Genomic DNA, 24,050 nt, shown 5'->3' with positions numbered 1-24,050 from the left:
CGTCTTCTTACCCTTCCCCTATTTCGTCACCTCAGGCCCGTCCATTCTCTGATCTTGCCCCATAGTCACCATACGTATCCCATTATTAGGTTGTTGTACACCAAGTTGTTCGATATCTCTTCTCCGCCCAGTCCAATGAAGTGACACGCGGAGGGTCGCCATCCTATGGTTCCAATCACGTTTTGCGCCACGGCGAATACCCCATACTTGCCCCTCCTCACCCAATCGCGCGATATGATTCTTCTACGTCTACATCATAAGCAACATGCCTAGGTAACAGCTCTTTACTCGAGAAGAAATACAAGTAAGCCCATTGACTTCCTTCTAGAAGCCATCATGAATTTCCATCCAATTTTGCGACGTTTCCAGTGCCGATCTCACGACATACCTTCCTCCGCCTGATCCCCCGTCGTATATAAAGCCCCTTGCCCGCACCTCTTCTGGCAAACGTCCACAATACAAGCAGACCACTATATTTCAGGTGATGAGAGAGACCAAATCCCTGGAAAGCAGAGGTAAGAAGTAAACAGGCATGAGAGACTCACGTTTTTATGCCCTGCAGCAGTCACACTCGACTCGTCTGGGCAAAAGACCACAACGACCGGCGCTCCTGGCGCAGTAAACATACTCCGACCCAAGATAGACCCTGGCCATCCATCTACTCGAGATCAACAAAATACGCTACTTTCCAAAGGCCCAATACGCTCTATCAGTGCCGGGCAGGTGAGAAACCGAAGTGGGCAGCGGAAGCCCGAAAAGGTAAGGTCCGCGGCCTAAAATCCACGAACACAAGGCAACCGTAAGACGTAGCCGCAGGCGCCAAGGCGCCGGGTTGCCAAGCCGAGACGTAGCTGACGGACACTCTGTGGAAGACCCTCGCGGACACTACGGCGCGGGCTGGGGACACATCAGCTGCTGTTGAGCCCGTTGGTCATCGAGGAGGAAGCCACTGCGGGGTCGGACGTGAGCATGATTCGATTCTGATAGGGCTGGCGTGAGGTTGTCGTCTGATGTGATGGGATTCACGTAGGTACCAGACGCCCAGCCGCAAAGTAGATAGAGTGCAAGGGAGTATGTAGGCCACGGGCAGGCAGCGGCAGGCCGGCCGGTTCCTTCGGCGGAGCAAGAACCTGGGAGAAACCTGGGAGGTACAGGATGTGAAGGGACGAGAGCTGTCAGGGTGGGTGCATGGGGAAATGGGAGATGACAGCTCGCATGAACCCCTCCAGATATGGTGCCATGTTCTCACGATCATTATCCTGGCCCGCCGTAAGCCTAGGCTCGTGGAGCTTAATTGACTGGGGACTGACCAGAAGCAGGAGGTCAGCAATGAAATTTCCATCTATTGACATGTGTCTGCCTGATGTGGTAAATCTCATCCCAAAAAGCTCAGTGATGGTGGAAAAAACAAAAACAAAATTGAGATCTAAGTACCCCTGCTTTGCAACAGATGGTACTTACTGACCGTCCCCCTGAGCTCCTGAAAATGCCATAACAACCGTACCGCCGCCACACTCCCCAACACCTGCTGGATAAGTTGGAAGAGAGAAAGTGATGATTTCATGTCTGCGTCTTTCTTTGCACGCCTGATGTCCTTCAGGCTCTGGATTATGTGCTCGCGTTTGTCGTGTGAAGTGGGATTTGTATAATACAAATACGCCCGAGTGCAAGTTCCTCAGAACGGACTCAAAATTAAAGAAATTTGTGTCTAAACTGCCATGGGAGTTGGGGTAGGGGTAGGTGATGCACCGTTGGGCAGTTGGAGGAAACCGCCGTAGTAGTCGTCTAGCCAGCGGGCAGCCTCCTCACCGGCGTCGTCCATGCTTGAATCCCATCGGCCGACGGAGCCCACATAGCCGTCAGGTCGTACGTTGACTATGGAGACCTCGCCGGGGCCGAGGCTACCAAGCCACTTGTTGGTGCAGAGCTGGCCGCGCGTGTCCTGTTCTGGAATGTCGTCCAGGTAGAAGGTCCAGCGGCTGTCCTGCAGCAGGGCCGGCAGGTCCGAAATCTCCACATCGTCTTTGGGCATTGTAGCTGAAGCTCGTGTTAGTGGCTGAACAAAATGTCGAGCAATGAATACTCACTGATCAAGGCAAATGTGAAAAGATGGCTGACGGCCGTGTATCTCTCGGGCCGGTAGTAGATGTCCTCAGACGACGGCAGTCTGGGCTGTGCAGCGTAAGAAGCACTGGCCGAGGCCGAGAGCTTGCTGATGAAAGAGTTGGCCGAGGCGATGGATTGGCAGAAAGTCTCCAGGAAGGGGCTCGACGCCTGAATGTCCCACATCAAGAGGTAGATACGGAACTGTCCGAGCATCGGGATGTCGAGTTGGATATCGACAGGATTTGAGTCGATGTATCTGGTGACCTTGGCCGGAGGAAGCAAGCAGCCTGGTCTGGCATCTCCCATAATGAGACCTTGAGAGTCGGGCCTGTTCAGCGGGCTCTCAGAGTACTCGGCACCAATACCCGAGATGAAACGGACGTTCGTCTTGAAGTTTTCTGACAGAGCTACCGCGTCACCTCCCGCAATCTGATTGGCGTGCTCATAGTCAAAGTTGACCAGGTCAACTGCAATTTTCCTTCGCTCTTCTTCGTAACTCTCGAGCAGGCATTGCTTTGCGAGTCCTCGAATGGTCAAGTTGAGCTTCCACGCAATGTTCCACGAGTCGTGCATAGAGGTGTTCATGCCCTGAGCAGACTTTGGGGAGTGCGTGTGGCTGGCATCTCCAGCGAGGAACGCCCTCAGATGGGGGTCGGTGAACCGACTGGCCACTCTCTGACCAATCTGGTAACGACCAAACCACTCAATGTACTTCCAATCCACCTCGAAAGGCGCCATGATTTTCTTCGCTCGAGCCATAACGAACTCCTGGCCAAGTTCTCGCTTGTCTGCCTTGGGGTTCGCCTTGAGCTCAATGTAGAAACGTGTCATATTCCTCTCTCTCGGGATAATCAAAATAGAGCCGTATTCCTGGGAATATACTAGCGTCTTGGACCAAATGTCCGGAAAATCGGTGATGAGTTCGCCATCGAGAACACCCCAGATTGCTGGCTGCGAAAGACCAATAGCTCGCGCGTCAGGAATGCTCTTTCGTACTTTGGAGTGGGCGCCGTCACCTTCTCGGAGTTAGTATATGTCCGTCACAGCGCAGCTCTCTGCTGGACTTCACTCACATCCAACCAAGTACTGTGTGAGAATTGTCCGCCGGTCTTGGGTCACATTTGTGCGACAGTTGACCTGTAGGGGCCCCGCCTTGTTCTCCGGAACGCTGTAGGACTCGAATGCCGTATTCCTGCGTACCTCGACCCCGCGCTTCTTCAAATCGTCGATGAAGAGGCCTTCAACCATACCCTGGTGAACTAGCAAAATGTAAGGGTCGAGGACGTCGATGACGGGAGGGTAGTGAACCTCGCGGCCCAGTCTGTGAAGTGGCTCGTCTGCGGTGCTTCGCCAGAAGGAAATGTCGTAAACACGAACACCGCGGAGAAGCAGAGGGTCGGCTAGGCGCATTTGACGGAAGGTCTCGATGGTCTTGGGCTGCAGTCCGTCTGCTCTGTATCGGGCATTAGCTTACAGAGGCAAGGTGGGTTGTGTACGGATTATCTACCTTCCAACAGGCGTCTGATCAGCTCTGTCATCAATGACCTCAACCTTGATTCCAAATCGCCCGAGGTTGGCGGCCAGCATCAGACCGGCGGGGCCAGCACCAACAACACAGACCTGGGCTTCTATAGGAGGCTCAGGCAAGCTGCGCAGGAGGGTGAGAGTGTCTACGGTGGGATCGATAACATGAAGACGACCAGCGGCGGTGCCGGCCAGCCCGTTCTGGGCAGTTTGTCCGTTCTGGTCCTCCATTGAACCGTCCGAGTTAAGTACACCTGGTGCCATGATCGAGGGCGAATTGTGATGTCACAATCTCACAGGACAACCGGATCGAGGTTATTCGTCGTCGGTAACTGATGCTGGGTGGTTGCGAAGTAAGTGACTAGCTAGCTATGGTAGACGACCAGTTGCCGAAGGGTTCGGTGGCTGTTTGGGGAGTTGTTGGACTGGCCGCGCTCGCACGGCTGAAGGTTGAAGACTTTCGGACGTGGGGTCAAGGATGTAATGCGCGGGCTTGAGATTCACCACACTGGCGCACACAGGCACAGACTGAATTAGGCGTGGAGCTCGAAGCGAAGCGAGGAGGAAAAGCGATGTACGGGCTCCAGCCGTCAAGTGTTGTAGTGCGGTGTCTCGTCGTCCGAGAGTCTTGCGTGCGACGTAGGAAAAATTGTTGGGTCGCGGAGGTGGTATTCGAGATATAATAATAATATGAGATATGGCAGGGTCGCTGAGTATGCAGCCAGACCAGGGCGGATCGGGACCGAGACCAGAATAGTGGGTGGTGGGTGCAATTGCAGCGAACCAGCAGCAAGACCAATGACGGATGTTGCTAGACCAGGGCTGCAGCAGAAAGACAAGCACACACAGGGACGCAACGCAGAGGGGTCAGACTGACGGTGAGAAATGCAGAGAAGAGTAAGTCGGTCACAGGAGAAGGGAAGGGGGAAAAAAATGACGAGTCCTACAAGGCCGAGAGACAGAGAGAGAGAGAAAAAAAAAAAAAAGAGGGGGGGCCCAGGAACCGACAAGCTTGCGGCTGCAGACTGATAACTGGATGGTTCGACAGAATTGGAGATTGCTTCGCAGATGCTTCAAACGATTTCAGAAAGTGGCATGATGAGCTTTGGAGAGCGGCAGGATCGAGTGAGAATCAGACCACCACGGATTATTTACCCATGCCTGCCATACTTTCAGCCGCTTCCCATTGGCCGACCCCCTCCGAAAGGGACAGCAGGGTCCAGTTGATATGGCGCTAGTCCCGTTTCGGTGTGCTCCAGAACGTGGCAGGTGCATTCGACGGATGACTGCGTTCACGCCAGGGTGGAAGTCGCGACCGTTTATGAGGCCACTTTTAGACTTTAGCCTTGTTTCCAGCAACACCCGCCCGGTGTTCCTAAAAGCTGTTCCTAGCATCGCCATTGTCCAACATAGTCATTTCCCAATCCAACCTCGACCCTCTCTTTCTACATTGTTGCTCACAAATCTTTTGACCTCATCCAAGGCCGCATCGAGAGTGCCCCTCCCATCCCCTTCTGATATTCGCCTATGTAACTTGGCAGCCTGAGCTCTCAGCGCCCAAGCGGGTTTTTCGATTGAGTTGCCAGCTCTGGGTAAGCTACATGAACGACACCATCAATATCGCACCTCAAGAGCGCTGTGGAAACTGTTCAAATATTGGACCATCCTCCTCCGGGGTTAGCTCCGCCGGCGGGTACAGAGGTTGGAGGCGTGCGATCCCCCCGATGTTGGGCATGGCAATGCCTTTTCGGCCCCTTCCCCATGCCACGCCAATGCTCACCTCTAAAATAGCGAGGTCCAATGTCGCAGCGCAGCATCTGACATGTCACTGTCACTGTCCCTGACGGAGCCCTATTCGTTTCTTTTTTCATCTTCTGACACCGGCTTTCCGCAACTTCCAGAGACCCCCTTCCTTTCCTTCCCACCAAAGTTCTAAACTGGACACCCCCCGTTCCCACACCGCTGCGTTTTCACAACACCATGGCAGAATCCTGCGAGACGTCATGCCTACGATACCGTCCCTGCGTATACCATGTGCGGCACAGCTACGCCGTCGTATGGCAATGGCATGGTATGGCGTGGCTCGGGCCTCTGACCTTAACTCTTCCAACTGCCGTATTCAGGGTGCCTCATCCTGATTGCTTTTCCTCGCCCAACTATCGACCAACCCAGCTGGTCTGAACGCAACACCACGCGGCTGCTCTCCAGATTTTCCGATCTGGCCCCACCCTTCTATGCCATGAACAGCAGACCCCGAGGGTACCGCCAACCTGGTCGTCCCCAGGTTTCTTTCTGGAAAGTGTTAGTCACTAGCAGCATATTTTTCCCTCAGGACCAAGACGGCACGCTGAGGGCTTTTTGACTAGACTGGCTGGCTCATTGGCTCCTTACCCTGGCTCTCCTCGTCCAGATCGGCGAGGCCCCGCGCCAAAGGCCTGCGTGTAGACCGGAGCCGACCGTCGACTCCTTGATCCCTGGTCACTGATTGAGTGCGCCTGCTTCCAAAGCATCCGGATCACACAGGAGAAACAGCTCGCCTATCGATGCAGCTATCCCAACGCTGTGGCTCGATTGATAAAGATTTCCCCTACTTCTCGGTGTGATCATCCTGGTTGGCTGTGAGAACGGCAGGTTTTGCCGTCTCATCATGCGGCTTGCTCATGGACAATCGGCAAAAGGCACCAGGGAGTTTTACCGTGCGTCACAGCTCACACTCTCCTCGTGGCAAGGGACTTCTGAGAGCTGGGAGTATGAAACACAAGCATCTCGTACAACTTGACATAATTCAAGTTAGACAAGTGGTCTACGCGTGAACAAAGGCAAATGCAGCAGCCTTTGTTCTACTACCCATGGGGGCGAAGTAAGTGCTGATCGTTGATTGCAGGAAATGGTGATGCCGATCAGGTAGCTATGCTTCAGGGAGACAGGACCTCTAACTGGGTTCTTGTGGCCACCGCTTCATTGCTTTTCCCCCTGTGCTAGCTATTGGGTAATGTCCTCTCTGATAATGCGTTTGGATTACTGCAACTTTTTAGTACAGGACGTCGCACGAGCTGTCGGATTACCGTGGTGCCACATGCTTAGTTTCCCGGTTTCGTTGGCATTATACTGCGGCCGGTAATCTTCAAGGTCGCTGACCACCTTGGCAACAGCCAAAGGCAGAAGTCGTGATTTCGGGATAACACAGATTGAATAGAAACATGCCAAGAAGACGCTGGATCGTTTTCGAATAGAAACTCAGACACATGGGACGCATTGAGGCCAGGCAGTGCGAAACCAAACCCGATATCGCTCGGAAATGATTCATGTATCGCTATGAGCTGCGGTGCGGTCTCTCAAAGCATTCATCTAAGATGGTAGACGTAGTGGCTAAAGGCGGTACCTGAATGTTCATCCACGCGGGCAAGCTTGCGTCTTCAAGAAGCCGACTCTGACTTCCTTCTCCCCTCCCAAAACAAGGTCGAAGCTCGTGCTCCAACCGCTCGTCGCAAGCTGCACCTGCGCCTGGAAGAGCATATATCCGCTATCCTCCTCGCCCGTCGCCGCGAGCTCGACGCTCTCGACCTTGAGCTTCCTATGAATCGCCTCCTGACGCCGCACGAGACGCACGACTTCCATCGTTACGGGATCCGCCGCCCGCGCCTTGAGGACCGCGGCCGTGACGGTAAAGGTGCGCTCGTTGTCCACGCTCGTCCGGTTGACGCACGATGAGGTATCTTGATAGAGAATCACATCGTCCAGGGGAAAACCGCTGCCGTCATTGTTGTACACGGATGTAGCATTGCTCGAGGGCGTCGTTAGGTGAACGAGGAATCTGCTGATGCCGCTCGCTGCGCTGATGGTCGTCTCAAAATGGTACCAGGCAAAAATCTCCCCCCAGAGGCCATAGGTCACGCCCCCTTCGTCGAGCGTCGCCGGAACAACGACGGAACCCTCGCCGCCCCGGTCTGCAAAGCTGAGATGGACGGCCAAATCGCCCGTGTCCCGCCCCGTCTCCTCCGTCGTCCTGACGCGCACCCAGCCGCTAAACGCAAGGCTCCCGTTGCCGCTCAGGGCCAGCGTAACATAGGGCTTGATGTCGACTGGCTCCACAGGCTCCGTCAACTGCACCGTCGAGGGCACGGTGTCGATCATTCGCGTAAAGACTTCGGCGCACGCCGTCTTGAAGCCGTTCTTGGTACACCCCAGGTCTTTGATCGTCTTGTTCCCGTCCGACGAGAAGATGTGCTTGTCCGAGTTGAGTGTCTCGTTCCGCCCGACGACCAAGGGGTTCGTCGTGTTACCCCTGACATACTCGGTCGCAATCTTGTTGTCAAAGTCGTCAAACGTGCTGTCAAACTTGGTCACTGTGTCCGGGCTCGGGTCGAGACCCGTGATGTGCGGATTGTTCCTGCTGTGCACGCCGCCGAGGGTATGCCCGCACGCCACAAGCGAAATCATCTCGCCCTGGCTGAACCCGGCTTTCGCAAACGTGGCCATTGTCGTGTTGAGCGGCGTCTGCGGCTCCGGTACGCCTGCGGGGCCGGCTGCGACGGCATCGACCCGGCCGGCGCGGAAGGGCATCCTCGCGCCGCCGCAGCCCGCATTGGCGACGACGACGCTCATGGCTAGCAGGTCCGCCGCGGATGCCCTGATGGAGTAGAGGTTGCTGAAGAAGTTGAACGTGTTGTTGAACGCCGCGCCGCCGTTCTCGGCACGGCCGACTTCGAACCAGATGGAGCCGTCCAGGCCGCCCGTTCCCGCGGCGGCGTCGGTGGTAGCAACGTCGTGGAAGGCGGTGCGGATCCACTCCGCGGCGAACTGGCGGCCGGCGATGTTGCCGCCAAAGGAGCAAGGGGTCACACCTGGAGATGATTCCCTTTTGTTACACAGATAGCACTAGGGAGGGAACGATGATAGAGTTGGGTCACGAACCTTCGACGAAGCCCCTGCTGCGGTATCCCGTCTGCAACGAGAGAATATCTTCAATCTCGTCATACTTGGAAGGCCAGACATATGCGGCTCCCACGCCATGCGATAGCGCAGTGACGCCGCCGACAAGGGCAACAGTAAGTCCACCGCCTCTCATTGCCAGGCAGGTTCCAGATATGCCGCAAATCTTGTTTTGACCAAGACCTTAAACGAGAGATGATGGCGCTATTTTCAACCAACCTAAGAAGACCGCGTCGCCCGCGCGAAACTGCCGCTGCCCGTTCATTTATGAAACTCCATCACCGCATTGGACCCTTCTTACTTGTCCAGGGTTAGTTGGGCCTTTCTATTGACTTCATTACGTAGGAAGAGGGTCAAATTATTCCTTTGCAAAAAAGTAGAGCTCCAGAATCGCCAAGACGTCAAGATGGATCTGCTACGTCGGGTCCCTGGCCCAATGGAGCATCTCTGCCCGGATCGTGGATTCGTTGGCGGCTCGGCACGATCTCTGCAGTGCGAGATCCCGAATCGGCATGTTGTCTGAAAACCTCGCAGCAGAAAGGGGTGGATAGTTCGTCACTTCTAGTCTGTAGACTCGGCCGAGTCGGTTCTAGTTCCATAGAATAAAGAACAGTTTGCTCCAGGCATGGAAGAGGAGGGGAAGACTTTGAATCCAGAACCCGGGATACGAGAGTGGGAGGCCAGACCCGCGCGGAATGGCCGACAAGCTGATTATCAGATGCAAGAAAAAAAGTTATCTGATCAAGCAGGGGTGGTATGTAAAATTAAACGTACCCGGTGGAGCTGTGGGGAGGAAGCACGGCGCGACTCGAGGTGTGACGATGGATCCGGCTTGGCTTCATGGAATCTGTTGGTCAACATCGGCCTCCCCTCGCGTTATTCTTCGTCCACATCGGCGGGCGGTTGATGTAAAAGGTCGAGTTCATATCTCCTCCAACAGGGCAATGATGTGAGTCAATCCTGAAGCTGGCCTCGTTCTCAATGCTTGATTTCTTCTACGATGTTACAATATTTTATAATACGATACTCCTCTGCCGGATTGACCACTCAAACCTTTGAACCCTCATTGTGAGCCGTCTCGATCGCAAGCCCTTTAGGCCCGAGGTTGGAAATTCAACATCACTCCATCGCATTCAAATCCACCTTCTCTACTTGGTCTTATCAATCAGTTTCCCCTCAAACCAAGCGGCAAACTTGACAGCATTGGCGTCCAGATTCCTCTGCGTGAAGTCGGCCACGCACACCACGCCAGGTATAAAGAAGCACGTCGCCAAGAGGACCCCAAAAGTGAACTGCCCCTCCGTCTCGGCGCCTGTCAACCCCGTGAAGAACCGCACAAGGTGCCAGCCATACAGCCACAGCATCGAGCCGTGGACGAGATACAGCGCGTACGAGATGCGGCCAAAGTACTGGATGAAGCGGTTGGTGAAGAGGGGCTGCAGGAACGGGGACCGGTCGACGGTGAAGACGAGCCAGGCTGACGCGACGGGCACCCAGAGGTACTCGCCCTCGCCGTAGCGCCCAGGCGTCATGGCGACGAGCGTCTTGTATCCCGGCGAGAGGCCGGCCGTACCTGTGCCCTTGGGAAACGAGAGGAGCCAGAGCGCACCGAAGAAGGAGAGCGAGCCGACAATCTTTTTGCTTATGCTGTAAGTGGGCGAGGACATGAGCGAGAAGCTCAGCCGGGCGAATCGTCCCGGTTGACCCGGGGCTGCTACGTACGGCAAGGTGTTTCCCAGGGCGGGCAGCCAGTAAAAGTGCAGGTTCGCGCACAGGAGCCCGGCGAGGAACAGGAAGTACTGCCAGTAGTTGAAGTAGAGGGTGTAGGACACGAGGAATACATTCAGGAAGATTCTGACTCGGGTCCGTAACCTGGAAAACGCAACGTGGGCGAGGAAGATGACCAGAGAACAGTCAAACTCGATGGGTATCGTCCAGAGCGTGGGCTCGTAGGGGTACCCTTCGCCCCTCTGCAGGTTCCTCCCGAAGGGATCTGAAAGCCCGATGAGGTGCATCGCCCAGTCCCAGAGCTGGTCGTAGATGTTGGGGAATCGGGGCGGTCTCAGGGCCGGCACGGCCACTCCCGACGTCGGGATCTCGAACCAGCCAAAGTAGGAAATCCACGAAATCACAAAGGTTGTTACCGCGGGCGGCAGAAACAGTCTAATGTGCCGACGAAAAGTCGACGAGGCGGCCGCAGTCGCAAAGTCAGCCGTCCGGTGCTGACTGAGGAGCTTCAGAGGCTTGTAGCTCAACGCGAAGCCGGATATGACGAAGAAGACGCAGACGGACCAGAAGCCCGATATCATGAGGCGGATGATGGGGAGCTGGATGAACATCGGGTTGTCGTCGCTCATGAAGCCGTGGTGAATGTTCATGTTGGCCGTGACAAGAGACCAGTGGTGACAAACCACGAAGAAGGCAGCTACGCCACGGAGACCGTCTGCAATGGGTTCATTGTCAGCAGTGATCTTTGAGATCCGAGGATGATTTGAAGCAGGACCATACCAAGCCATGCTGTGGGATGAAGTGGCTTTTGGACGGCGTTTGGATCCGAGGCCTTGAGGAAGCTTGGTATCAAAGCACGGAAGAAGTTTCTGGGGTATCGTAGCCACACAGGCAGCTGCCGGGTCCGAGGACCGAAGGCATCAACGGCATCAGGATGGTCGATTTCATCCACCAGCGGGATCTCTTCCTCTGTTTCGTAGGCTTCCTTGCTAGGGGTGTCCACCTCCAACGGGTCGATGTCCCCATCGTCATGTGTATTTGGGACATGCCTCATGTGGTACTCAGCCTGCGATGCCATCGCGCCACTCTCAATATCCCCAGGCATTGCAAGTGTTGTCTGTCTGCCAAGGTTGTGAAGCTTTTCGCGGGTGGTTATCCTCTTGGATCGACAGCAGGAGGGAGGGAAGATCGAGGCCCGGCAGACCACACGAGCAAGAGCGGGCCGACACTCAACTTAAACCAGGCCGAAAGGAAGTGAGCCGGGTACTGATTCATCGTGACACTATCCTGTCTCCAAGGTTTCAACGTTGTCTCTTGATCCGATCTGAAAACGATCAACCGGGTACGGTTAGTGAGTTCGCCAAGATCGTCGGCCCCTAGGGCAAATCCGACATCTATGAGGTCGTCGTGAGGACGCATTGCGGATAGGACCGAAAGCCACGCGGAGATATGAGACATTCGTCAGGAATCGGTTCCTGGTGTCGAGACTGTGTGCAGACTTCTTGAAATTATGTTGGCCGTCTGGCTGTTTATCAACAGAGAGTCAACGTAAGCGCCGTTTTCGTTTTCGTCTATTTTGAAGCATCTCATCAGTACAAAGAAGACTGTCTGGGTATTACTGCCAACGACTACGTACGATAGATAGATAGTAGAGGATGAACAAGCGCGACCCTTCACCTAGGAGTTATTCACTCCGCCGTGCACGGCCCCGACCAAGACGAACACAGGCATTCCACAGGCACCTCTTTCTCGTTGCATTCATTCATTGCCCTCTGTCACACAGCGTAATTCGATCAATAAGAGCCATTGCTGACGAAGATGCTTGAAAAAAGGCAAAAATGATAACTGTGAGATTCGAACTCACGCCTCTTGCGAGACCAGAATACTCATCCGTTGGACGGATGAAGCTGAGTAAGCTTGAGTCTGGCGCCTTAGACCGCTCGGCCAAGTTACCTTGTTGAGATTTTCCGGCAAAAACTTCCATATGTAGTGCGGGGAAGTAGGAGCCCACTTTCCCACGACCCACCTACGCTAAATGCCAACGTCGAAGATGAGAAAGATGTACAATAGCAACGTTCCGATATGAGTTCTGGGCTGGGTTTGTTCATTTTCGGTCTCTTTTGAATGGTTCGTATCGAGTCGTGTGTTAAGCTCTCGAGTATAGAACGGGGAGCCTCTCTGAGAGCTGGCTACCACTGCTACCTTTACAATTCATTCTTGTTCAATGATTCCAGTGGTGTCGATACTCTTTAGTCTAGAGGACTTTCCAACCACTAGCAGTGTTCCCCAGCCGGAAGACACAGAGGTGACTTTCTTCCAGCTATAATTTCTTTTGAAATATTAGATGGAAATCATCGTTTGGGAAGGTCGTGTCCATTTCGCGACTTTCCCGCTCCTTTAAGCTCCCTCTGTATATTTTGTGGCCAGCAGACCGAGCATTTGATAGCGTTCTGAGCCAACCTCCAAATGTTCCAGCGCGCCTTAGGATGTGTCAGGCATCCGCAATAACGTGCAATGTACGGATATTGAGAGGCTTCATCACATATCCAGGCCGATGCCCAATCAGGCTTGTATGAGGATAGACTTGCGATGAAGGATACTAGCATATAATCATGCATAGTATCAAAGTGGAATTCATGAGCAGGGTATGAATAGCTTTTTGTAGTCAAATCCACGGATCGAGTACCTACAGCTGAAATTGCCATCGATACAGTGGTCGATCTGGTTGATATCACCTCTATGAACACCAACCCCTCTCTAAGCACAATCGTTTGTGAATCGATTCAATATATAAGCAATGGTCATGATAGTCTGTTCTTATAGAACTGAATTCTAAATCCGTTGAAGGAGGCGGTTGACCACACTGCCTACTCTGAATTTATCTGCAATTCGGTTGTAGTGCGAACTTGTGACCGAGGATGTGCAAGATTACTGAAACAGAGGCCAGATAGGTCCCGGTATTCTCCTCGTTCTCAACGAATGAACTCCTTTCTCAAAGGTAGCATGCAGCTCTCATGATGCGCCCGCCAATCATCAAGTCAAGTAATGCTTGTATTGCAGACTTTCTCATTCTAATCCAGAGCCTCAATGTCGTGTCGTTGTACTTCCAACCTCTTACTCGAACAAAAAACCATAGCCCCAAACATCATTTCGATGAGGATCGTTGAGATACATCTGGGTCAATCTCTTGGGGCTTGAGCTTTGAGCTGATCCAGCTCCCGAGTCTAGGCTTCATTGCATCCCCATGTGCGTTCTTTTCGACAACACCACTCGTGTAGGGTCTGAAATTTTCTCTGAACCGAGAGCATAACTCTTCAGTCATAAGACAGCCTGGCCCTCATGATTTAATTCAGACACCACCATTGCTAGCAAATAAGGAAAGCAGTCCCACCCCCGGATGGTAACATAACTTGAGACACGCGTGCCCCATCGCATCTTGAATATCACCTTGCGAGAAGACGATAAACATATCCCACACAACTCGGAACGAATGAAATCATGCGGCAGAGAGAGCTATTCCGGCGAATACTGATTTGAAAACAATCAGACATAGAAAGCATGGCTTTCCTCTATTGCAACCTTCACCAGACTGTACGTACATGTTGGCCCAGGCTGTAGGCCAAAGTAACATGGAGACGAACCACGGACGTTTTCGTTCTCATACTTGCCGCCGGAGATCATAACGACCCAAATACAAGCAGAAGTAGCAAAGTAAGAGAAGCTTCTCGTTCTTTGGACAGTCAATGTATGCACAACTATCTCGATTGCTGCTTTTCCAGCTCCGAGAGCAAGGAGAATAATCACCTTCAGCAAATGGCCACAGCCTTCACAGCCATCGCGACCGCTAGATTCGATATATTTCTGATTCAGTGGCACACATAAGGCATGAGCCATCAGCAATGAAAAGTTGTCTGCTCCCGAGGCAAACACCCTGCGTTGTCTTCGAGATAGTACAGCCATCAGGAATATGTCAACACTCCGGAGAACCGAGAGCCCCTCGACCCTGCAGACTTCCCTCTGCCCGCCTGAACTCACAGAGGTAAGAGAGAGATTCGAGAAAGAGCCGCAGCTTCCGATCGAATTCGGTAACGGGGCGGGTCTTCATCAAGTCCGGGCCCGAAGGTGCGGTAATTCACGCTACACAACGCCATAGCCAGCTACGCCATGACGATGACTAGACTAGACGATGCATACGACCGCGAACGTCTACGCGTCGTCGCGACGCGTTCGAGAAACACGGTAGCTAGCCTTCGACACGATTCCCCTTTTCCTACGAAGGAAGAAAAAAACTCACGCCATCCAAGGTAGTCCTCTCACACCGGCGCCCGAAGATCGCCAGCAACACATTCTTTTTTTTTCGCGCCCAACACGCTCAGGAACAGGACCGCACACCCACGACACCCTCAGAGAAAGGCAAGAAATCCCACAAGCCGCCTGAAACCACGCGGCGCCTTACTGGGAGTGTAAGCTGGAGCTCAACATGCGCGAGCCGCTATAGGCCCTCAACGGCTTCTTTGTTCTCCGGCGCGCCGGCGCCTTTCAGCCCCAGGGGAGTTAACCAACCCCCCACCCGCCTAACGGGAAGTAAAAAGAAATCTGGTGGTGTGTTGAAATGGCTCGCCTCAAGCCTCTCCTGTGAGACCAGAGGAAAAGGTGAGGCGGCCTAAAAACCTAGTTCAACCCCCCCGAACGTGAGTCCGGTGATTTTAGAGATAGGGCGATACGAGCATGGATAATTCCTCCTGCCTCCCGTTCACGCTATCGTTTGGGCTGTAAGGATCTCGGAACTACGAGTCAGCCCTCTTCAGCAAAACCCCCTCCGATAGGGAAAAGTGGCGCCTCTTTGGTCTAGATTGATAGACACAGTCAGGAACTCGCCGCTGCCACGAGGTTTGCTTGTGAAGAAGCGCCCCGAGCAACGCCCCGGAAGCCCTTGTCCGCCGTTCCGGTGGTCAGACGGCCTATAGCAACTACCCAAGCCAGATCTGGACGCATTGACACCGTCAAGCATCCATCGTCGGCGAGTCACTTGACAAGCGCTGCTCCCCCGGGGAAGCGCACTCGCGCATCCCCTCAACGACGTGGACCGCGGAGCGAGGGGGTCCCACGACACCTCAAATTCCTAGATCTGGCCGAACTCCTCTTCTTCGGCCGTCCGCCGCCCGCCCGCACATCGCCGCCGGTAATATAGCGTAGGTGTCAGCATCAGGGCCCGAGCCACAAAGCCAACAGAACCTGGCGGCGACGTCAAAATCCACCTCTTTGGAACTGACATAGTGGCAGTTCTCGATCCGCAAGTCCCCTCATCCCCCTCCTTGAGGATCCCCTGGCTTGTCAGTGTCGTCCCAAGACTGTTCGGCATGACACGGACGCCCATCGAGTCAAGCAGCGCAGCGCCGCGGCTGGCGTGGCCGCGCGGATCCCCCAGCGCTCCGCCTGTCAGTTTGCCTGCCGCCGTATCGTTCCTGATAGAGAGGGGGTTAAAGCAGCTGCTAGACATTTCTTAGCGAGAAAAGCAACGAAGGTTGAACAAGAAAAAAAAACTTTCCACGTATGCAAACCTCTGCCCGTTCCGACTCGCCTGAATGCCACAAAGGCCGAGCCGGAACATGCGGGGTTCGCTGGTTGAACGGACGGGGACGTTGGAAGGGAAGCCGTTGTGTTCCTGTGTGCTTTTTGGTGGCCGAGGGGTTGACAGAAGCAATGTTTGCTGCACCTAGGCCGGTGCCGGTGGCGACAGAAACAGTGGGATGCTGATGGCCTGTTCCTAACGCTACGTACTCGTAGTGCTTGCTCTCGACTCTCTATGCGTCGACGGTGACTTGCGCGCTTCTTGCTGTGATCAACAACTCATCTAAGCCACTGTGACGAAAGTCACGCGCTTCTGCGTCGTCGGCAGAAGGGAAAATAGGTGCAAAGGGTGAGGATCGGCGGTATTATTCGGCAGACGCGACGGCTCCGAATTTTGATATTCAGCGGTGAGCACCGGTTCGAGCACAGGCCGCAACTGGTGATGTTCTCTTTTCTTTTCTCTCTGTTCCCCTCCTCCATCCTCCGAGCCGGGGCATTCTGATGGTGTTGCGACGCAAGGTCCTCCCTCTTCCGCATGAAGCTGCCCCCCGGTCCAGTTGACAGAGCCCCATTCGGATCTTCAACTAGAGACCGAAGATCGCAATCTTGACCCAGGCAGATGCCATCAGAGGCAAGCCGCTAGCAGCCCAATTACCCTGATCTTAGGTCGGGCACACAAAGCCATTAATGTGGTCAGGTTTGGGGTCCATTGCAGGCACAGAGGCGTATCTCATGATAGAATTTCGGGAAATAAGTCATGAGCGAGTACTTCATCATCGCCAGGCCTCGAGCGAGAGGCTGGTGGATGCGATTTTCGTGCAGCCGCGACCCCCGAGGTATTAGACCCGGTGATGGAGAATTCTAGTGCCGCACAAGTCTCGATACATTGTCGAGAGTACCTGGCCCTGCCCCTCGACAGTATCCCTCACAAGGCCCTGATCATCATGAATTTGTGGCGACGACACGCACCGTGTGGAGAGAGAAATGTTGGTTCGAGTCTCGAGTCGAGGTCGCTCTTCAAGAGACATTTTGGTTGACCACTCATGGCCGTCGGCTGATGTAGGGGAAAACGGGGGAGGATTTGAATGCGGCCTTGTGCGCCGTGGGCCTGAGCCCTTTCCTGCATCATGCTGCAAATGCAACCCACCTTTCGGCCCAAGCCCGCCCTCATCCCCGGACAGAAGACACCGGTGTCTCCGGAGGTTCGGAGAGGCAGCCGGTTTGCTAGAAAGCAATGGGTTTCTTGGAGGCAGACGGAGTCCACCCACCCACCAGCCTCTGCTTCAGGAACACGCCAGTTGTTTTCTTAGTTGCAACTAGGCGTAACAGAGGTTGCGACTTTGAGTATAGGTTGCCATATGCATGCCCGTCTGCAATCGCTCCCAGACGTCCACCTGCATTTGCGCCAAGCGGACGTCTTGTTCCACACCAAAGGGCTGCACACCACACATCAATGCAATGCAGGTTTGAGAATTGTTGTGACCAACGCACTCCTTCGCCTTCCATCACTCGACATGATGCAGGTGAAGTTTTCCTCCAAGTTTGCCTCTCCCCAAGCTACCCTCTAGACAGTGTGTTTCAGGGCAGCCCAAACCCTTGAGTAATGGGCACTTCTATGCTACGGGTTCGCAAGAGTTCCACCAAGTTTACCAGTCCGAGGTGGATGCTCACATTCTCGTTTCTGGTGCTTCTGGCAGTCCTGCATAGTGGGTTGTAGCTGCTCCCAATCACCCACTGGGCAAACATTGATATCTTGGAAGCGTCTTTACTTCTTGCTGATTGTCTCTGGTGAAGATTTCCAGGTTCCTGGCACAGCAAATTACCCTGACCGCTCACCTGAGGCTGCAAACTGCAGGTGTCTCGCCACGTGAAGGTCGCTTTATTGCGAGCGAGCTCCCGTAAAGTCATCATCACCCGCATGTGGTTTCCTCATTCAGGCGGATGTGCCAACCATTGTAGATTGGCGGCTGTCTTCTCGCATCCGTTCATCGAGTCGAGCCACCGCGGTGCTTTTTCTGGCGGTACGAGGTTCTCAGTCTATCGACCATGGAGCCCTCACTAGTTTAGTCAGGTACCCCAAGATGCTTGCTAGCCTTTGACAGAGGCCACTTCCGTCTTTTCGTTGTCTGGGTAGATGCATCGGCTTCTTGTCCGTTTCCAGCACTGAGATGGTTGTGCAATGTGTGATACTGAGAGACCTCATCGATGACAAAAGCTGAGGTTAGAACCCGGGAGGTTAGAATCCGGGACGCTCAATCTCCCATTCCCCACGCTAATCACTTCTAGAAGGTTGAGGAACGCCGGTAGTTAGAGACAAGGAAATGAGTTTATCTCCCATTCGTGGACCCCACGGAAGGTGGACGCCTTTCTGGCGCAGATATTGGAGCCTATCGCGCTTGGCCGTGAATCGCTGACGAACCATCGGCGGGACGAGCGGGTGGCCTGTTAAGACCCTGGCCTGGTCGGCTCCCACGTTGCTATCTTGGACATCGTGAATGGGTCGTGCCGATGGCGAGCTCCGGGCTTGTCGGATTCGTGGGCACCCAAATATTCATTGGAGCAACGTGACACTCAGGACTCCACCGTACCGAGCTGCGATGTGGTAACAATGTTTGAAATACGTCTCTAGAGACCTCTGCTGAGGTTGAAACACTGTTTGGGAGACGGTTCGATCGACAGAGTTTTGAATGGGGGAGGGCCGGATAGAGACGGACGTTTTCAGAATACCAAGAGAGATGCCTCTATGGCTCCGTCGATGAATCTTCGAAACCTCCCCCAACGACTGGCGTCGAGAGACCGCGGTGTGACTGCCGTATTCTGTCAAACTAATATAGATCGACCAAATGATATGACCAGTGTCATCACCTCGGGCAGTCTGATACGTGGTGACGACGGAGCTATGCCTTCTAGAACAATGGAAGCATGCAACCTGCGCCATGGCTCCATTGTGCTCTGGGGACTCTGCTTCATGCTGGCACCCCTTCCAATTGCCTTCCGTTTCTCATTGTTTCCAATGGCACAAGGCGATGCGTCATGATAACCATGGCGCCCTAAACAGGCAAGTCCCTCATGCCCAAGGCTATGCTGGATGCTTCGTGATGGAACTCAGGCATCGAGTGTGTGGGTCCTGAAACCTTCTCGAAGGTCTTGGAGGCCAGGAGGCCTATGGGCTAACGACCGCGGGAATGCCCATTGGTCACTGCAGAAGAGTCCCTAGTGTTGACCAGTGCGACGGGGTACCCCTGACGAGACATATTGGAGCGCCCCGCCGTGAAGCCTCAGGATGACAGCTCCCATTATTAACCGAATTATCAGAACTAAGCCGGGAGAGCACGTCGAGTCCGGTCTGTAACGTCATGTACCCGCCCGTGCCACGGTTGAAGAGAAGAGCCAGAGGGAAAAACCTCTACCGGCTATCCATCGCTCCGGCTGCCCCAGCTCAACCAGTTGTTTTTGATTCAGCTCAATGAATGATTCGGCAGCTGAAACTTCCCTGTCTACACCACTAGTATTGAGTAAGTTCGCTCTATCCGTAATTGAAGAGCAGATCAACAATAGCGAGGCACCACCAGGACTCAACCTGGCTAAGAACGCTGTTGATTGTCTTGTCAGTGGTTGCTTTTTGCCGTTAGCTGGCAGACCGATAAGTGCCTTGCCTGACACTAGGGATTCACTCGATCCCGGAGGATCTTCCACGCCAAGTGAAGCCCCTGCCCCGTCCGCAATCGGACTGCTAGCCTCAGCAGTTATCTCTGAGCAACAACTGGTTGGCGATAGCGATAGCGGTGAATATGACCATTAACTTCTTGGGGTGGCAGGGTCAGGCTCAACGGCGGCCCCAGGCTCCAAAGCATCTCGGGCCCTTTGAAGGTCCCTTTGGCGATCTTCCAGACTCATGCCCGGCTGCGGCGAGGACCCTTGTGGCCGAGCAAGAGACAGATGGTGTGGCCCGCCGCTTGGCTTAAATTTGAAGCAGGCCTTTGCTAGATTTGCCAGAAATCCGGGGCAGCTAGGGCGGAACAAGGTCCGTTTTTGGACCTGGTCGCCGTTGGGGGTCTCGGTGGCACTGGCCTGGCCCGGGACCCCACGGCTTCCTACCCGGGCCGCCCAAAGTACCTTGCCCACCTGCCAGGCTCCCAAGTCGTCGGAGGTGAGTTGGAGCGTTGGAGAAGGGAACTTCCCAGAGAGAAAAGAAGGGCCCGCGGGTACAATTGGGAACTTCATGAGCATCAAACGACAGATTGCCGGGGTCTCCTCGATCAAACAGCGAATAGATCTGCTGAACTTCCGTCCTTGGACGTCGATATTGCGCCATCTGTGGCTTTTAATGGCTCTCTGTGGGGGGGCATTTGAGGAAGCGGCGGTCGGAGGTTTCCAGCGGATGATAATGGTAGGTTGCTGATCTACTATGGACCGTTAGCTGACATTCTAGCATGGGTTGATGTTCCATAGATATTCGAAGTACGAACATGTCTGGCTCACACCACCCGTGTTGGCCAGCACGTCCACCGTGTTGGAGCTTCTCGGAGAAATGGGGTCAATGGAGGAAAATTTTGCAGCCAGAAAGACATTAGTACATGATGAACCCACACAGCAGGTCGGGGTTGTTTGAAAACCCGGGCTGTTTTGGGCTTAAGGTGTTCCGGTGTATTGGATCATGTCAACTGTTTGCTCATGTGTGATCCAGCAGCCAGGAACGGCCCAACCACCCCGACGGTGGCGAAAGGATTCATGAGCCAGACACTTGGCTCTTGCCCGTAGCCTCCGCTGTGATAGCACCTGGTTGGCCATCCTGGAGCCCTGGCCTGTTGACAAGCACAGGCTGCTTTGCTGGCCTGGTCCAGAAAAGGTCGACAAGCATGTGGTAGAACCCCGGTCCCCATCAACTTCAGTAGAACTCAAGTCCGTAAAGGTCATTAGCGGGTAATCGTTCTCCATGCCATCCCATGTCGGTTGCAGAGGCCGGGCTCCTATTCGACTGATAAATCCACAGTTCACAAGCCGCTTTTCTTCGTAGGGCTTTAGAACGGTCCCAAGCGTTATGCTGCCGGTTCCGCGTGGTCTGGGATGCTGCAGCCAAACCCCACTATCACCCATGGTTCGACCGAGAATGCCTTGTTCTCGAACTTATTATTACGAGGGATTTCGGGCCTTCGGTGCTGGTCTTCGAGACGTTCTTCTCGCCCAGCCGGCAAGCTCGAAGGAATTACGCAGTGTATGGGATCTTTGTTGGAAACTGCGAGCATCTCAATCACTCCACACCTGCTCTAGGCCGAAATATTGACCACGCCAGTACTGTTGCTCTCAGTCTTATCAAGTTTCTGTTCATGAGCTTTGTCTTTCTAGATTGCAAACTTCTTATAGAGGGAGTTGGCCAGATCGGGATCCAAACCGGGATGAGCTGCTTCGGTGAGGGTGAAAGGGAAGCTTGAAAAGTTGTGGGATGCCCAGCGTACCTGCATGCGATGGTGCAACGGTTCGTCTGTTCCTGCATATGTTTAGAAAGACGTGCCTGCAGCATCTCGAAGCTTACAATATGCCAGGTACGCTGAGCTGTGGGTACTTCGCACCGTCTCTCCCGAAGTACGTACAGAGTACCGTCCGGCGAACCAAGGGTGTGGGTAGCCAGGCCTGGGACGACAGACACCAGTTGGACATCATGCAGGCCCTGACGTGGTTGTGTAGTCGCATGAACGGAGGCAAATTGGTGATTGGATAACCGCCAGGGTTTTGCCTGGGTATGGAACCCCGGCACAAACTCACCGGAACTTTCCCAGCTCTAAGAACCACAGTCAAGTAGATACCTATTGCAGATGATCCCCGTGTGCGAGACTAATCATGATAAGAGGCCCAATTAGGGACACAGCGCCGGTGGTGCATACAAGTTATGCAGCATAATGCCCTGCATAGCCCGCTTCCACGACGACATGCACCGGAAGATGTGCTGATAGTGTATGTTGTCTCCGCTGCGAAAGAGACCTGGGCCCTATGCATGGCTGCATGGGCAAAAACCTGGACCACCCAGAGCGATAACGACAAGATGCTAAGGCCAGAATCGAGCCGACTTGGTTGTCAATGATGCAGCGGGTTTGTGCCCGCTTTGTGGTGCGGCGGCGCAGCTGTTTGACCCATTGTGCGTGCATTGCCCGTCCATCGGTCGGTGGCAGCCGGACGGAGCAAACAACAGAACTAATGCACCATTGGTGCCGGAGGCCTTCTGGTGCAATTTTATGCAGAGAGCTAACGTCTCAGCTAGAGGACTAGTGGGAAGAAGGCCGTTCCATGGTCAAGACTTGAGAGTTGCCTGAAGCTGAAAAGGTAATGGCGATGACGGTGAAAAGTTCTCCCTGCAAAGTCTTTGGTGCTCAAAGCTGAATCATCTAGAGTCGGAACTTGACTTTACAAGTCTAGCCGACAGCAAGGTGGAAACCGGACACCTTTTACGAGGCTTGACGTACCGACTGAGGCTATCACCAATGGCCCTTCCTTCGGCCAATTGAATCCTGTCCATGACTCCAACACGGCTGGCGGTGGAGGCAATACGACTGCCATAATTCGTCTTGGATACTTTCGGCGTCAACCAACTGGACTTGCTTCCAACCTGGCCGCCCAATGCGGAAAGGTAAAAAGCAATGGAGAGAACGACTCAAGCCGTTAGAACGTGCGGGATTGGTGGACGAACAAAGAGATGCGGATACCTTTGAGACAGACGGTTGGATGGAGACATGTGAAAGAAAACAATCGAGTTGGCTGGGCCGTTGCAAACAACGCTCTTGTTCCACCTTGTAGTTAGTGCTTGTAGCGGCGCAGCGCCCCGAGTGACCGGTCACTTCTCAAAGAGCCAGAAGGCTTGGCTGAAGAGGGTGAGAGGCAAGTGTTGAGATCAGCAACACAGTAGACGGAGCAAAGTCTGTTTGCTCGCTGCTGGGGGTTATTAGCCGACGGCGATTGGCCGAATAGATATCCGGCTTGCTTTGGCTGATGCCTATCGAATATGCGGTTGGTCCGCATGGGTGAGCAGGCACGCCCAGCCAGAAAACCAACCAGCGTGTCGTTACTGCACCACCTAGCTTGCGCGTAGGCTCAATTGTATCGCCTATCAGCGCAAACTGCGTTCCCGTCGGCTGCCTCTGGCTTCCCAAGTTCAGGTCCGGGCGGATGGATCTGGAATCTGGACGAGACAGGCGTGGAGTTGACGTATGCACCGTGTCCCCCCAGAGGTGTAGGATAAAGTGTGGCAGATCCGTAGTACCGCAGCGTTCAGGGATCGAGTCCTGACGGGAATGCCTGATGCTGGTGCGCCGCAGACGTCCACGAGCATGGCTGAGCCCGAGTCTCTCAGGGCGCTGTCCCTGCGAACATCACCTCCATGGTGATGTACCTAAAACCCAGTAGGCTGATACTGGCATCCCGACACAAAAGCGACGCTCGTATCCTGGTGTCGTCTCTCCTCGCATGGCTTGCAAATCACATGTACAGCCTTTGGTGGTATCGATAAGGCCAGAGTTGGTGCGACAAGGATCCGAACAGTGACGGGACGCGGGGGAATTCTTGGGCTTCGATTTAGGGTGTGAACCGCCCAACCGTCTACCCGAGTATCGTGAATGTGTGGTGAGGATGAGGCGGGGTGTTGCCAGGGAGCAAGAAGACGAATGAGGGGTAAAAGCGTTGGTCGTGCCTCACGTACGCGGACAGGCTGCATCTTGCGGTGTTCCTTGCATCTGGGTTTCCTGTAAGGTACAGCAATAATTTTTTCTTTTTTGTGTGAAAACCTTTTTCATCACCATGGTGGAAGTATCCGTAGAGGTGATCAGAGTTAGACCACCACGACCACACATACCACAGGGCCGTATGGACGTTCAAGCAGGCAAGGTGCACACCAAAGAAACATGGTAGAATGCCTCATTCAGAAAGGCGTGCGTACGTAAGGCGGGCTCCATGGGTCCAATGCGAGACGAGCACCCGAGTTCGTTCAATGTCATGGTGGACGGGGCCACGGCGGACGGTGTACGAAGGAGAGTGGACTGGGTGACTGGATGGCCATCCGAATCTAGACATTGTTGCGTTTCTTGTCGAGGGGCCTGTCTGTCGGATGCAGCAAAATGCAAGCTGGCCGCTGAGGTAAGGTGGTAAGGACCAGCCTACCTTAGCTGATGGGCATCATCACCACCCGCATCGATTGCAGATAC

General features: G+C 54.1%; 6 protein-coding genes across 6 annotated transcripts; all 6 read right to left on the bottom strand.

Moving 5' to 3' along the window:
* Nucleotides 1-931: 931 nt before the first annotated feature.
* CORC01_05801 (uncharacterized protein) lies at nt 932-1,342 on the bottom strand (the record flags this gene model as incomplete). Its single annotated transcript, XM_022617443.1, has 1 exon — nt 932-1,342. The coding sequence occupies one exon, from the start codon at nt 1,340-1,342 to the stop codon at nt 932-934; it is 411 nt and encodes a 136-aa protein (XP_022476054.1).
* A 366-nt stretch (nt 1,343-1,708) lies between these two features.
* Nucleotides 1,709-3,894, bottom strand: CORC01_05800 (FAD binding domain-containing protein; the record flags this gene model as incomplete). The annotated part of the gene is made up of 4 exons (XM_022617442.1): nt 1,709-2,037; nt 2,088-3,122; nt 3,180-3,559; nt 3,614-3,894. The coding sequence occupies 4 exons, from the start codon at nt 3,892-3,894 to the stop codon at nt 1,709-1,711; spliced, it is 2,025 nt and encodes a 674-aa protein (XP_022476053.1).
* A 3,126-nt stretch (nt 3,895-7,020) lies between these two features.
* On the bottom strand, nt 7,021-8,698 carry CORC01_05799 (WSC domain-containing protein; the record flags this gene model as incomplete). The annotated part of the gene is made up of 2 exons (XM_022617441.1): nt 7,021-8,474; nt 8,545-8,698. The coding sequence occupies 2 exons, from the start codon at nt 8,696-8,698 to the stop codon at nt 7,021-7,023; spliced, it is 1,608 nt and encodes a 535-aa protein (XP_022476052.1).
* Nucleotides 8,699-9,710: 1,012 nt separating this feature from the next.
* CORC01_05798 (acyltransferase) lies at nt 9,711-11,395 on the bottom strand (the record flags this gene model as incomplete). The annotated part of the gene is made up of 2 exons (XM_022617440.1): nt 9,711-11,005; nt 11,071-11,395. 2 exons carry the CDS (start codon nt 11,393-11,395, stop codon nt 9,711-9,713), a joined length of 1,620 nt encoding a protein of 539 aa, XP_022476051.1.
* Nucleotides 11,396-15,412: 4,017 nt separating this feature from the next.
* On the bottom strand, nt 15,413-15,790 carry CORC01_05797 (uncharacterized protein; the record flags this gene model as incomplete). The annotated part of the gene is made up of 1 exon (XM_022617439.1): nt 15,413-15,790. One exon carries the CDS (start codon nt 15,788-15,790, stop codon nt 15,413-15,415), a length of 378 nt encoding a protein of 125 aa, XP_022476050.1.
* Nucleotides 15,791-22,694: 6,904 nt separating this feature from the next.
* Nucleotides 22,695-23,563, bottom strand: CORC01_05796 (uncharacterized protein; the record flags this gene model as incomplete). Its single annotated transcript, XM_022617438.1, has 2 exons — nt 22,695-23,213; nt 23,453-23,563. 2 exons carry the CDS (start codon nt 23,561-23,563, stop codon nt 22,695-22,697), a joined length of 630 nt encoding a protein of 209 aa, XP_022476049.1.
* Between the last annotated feature and the right edge of the window lie 487 nt (nt 23,564-24,050).

Source organism: Colletotrichum orchidophilum, assembly GCF_001831195.1.
Source record: "Colletotrichum orchidophilum strain IMI 309357 chromosome Unknown Scaffold_41.1, whole genome shotgun sequence".
Lineage (NCBI taxonomy): Eukaryota > Fungi > Ascomycota > Sordariomycetes > Glomerellales > Glomerellaceae > Colletotrichum > Colletotrichum orchidophilum.
This window is presented reverse-complemented; position numbering and strand designations above follow the sequence as displayed.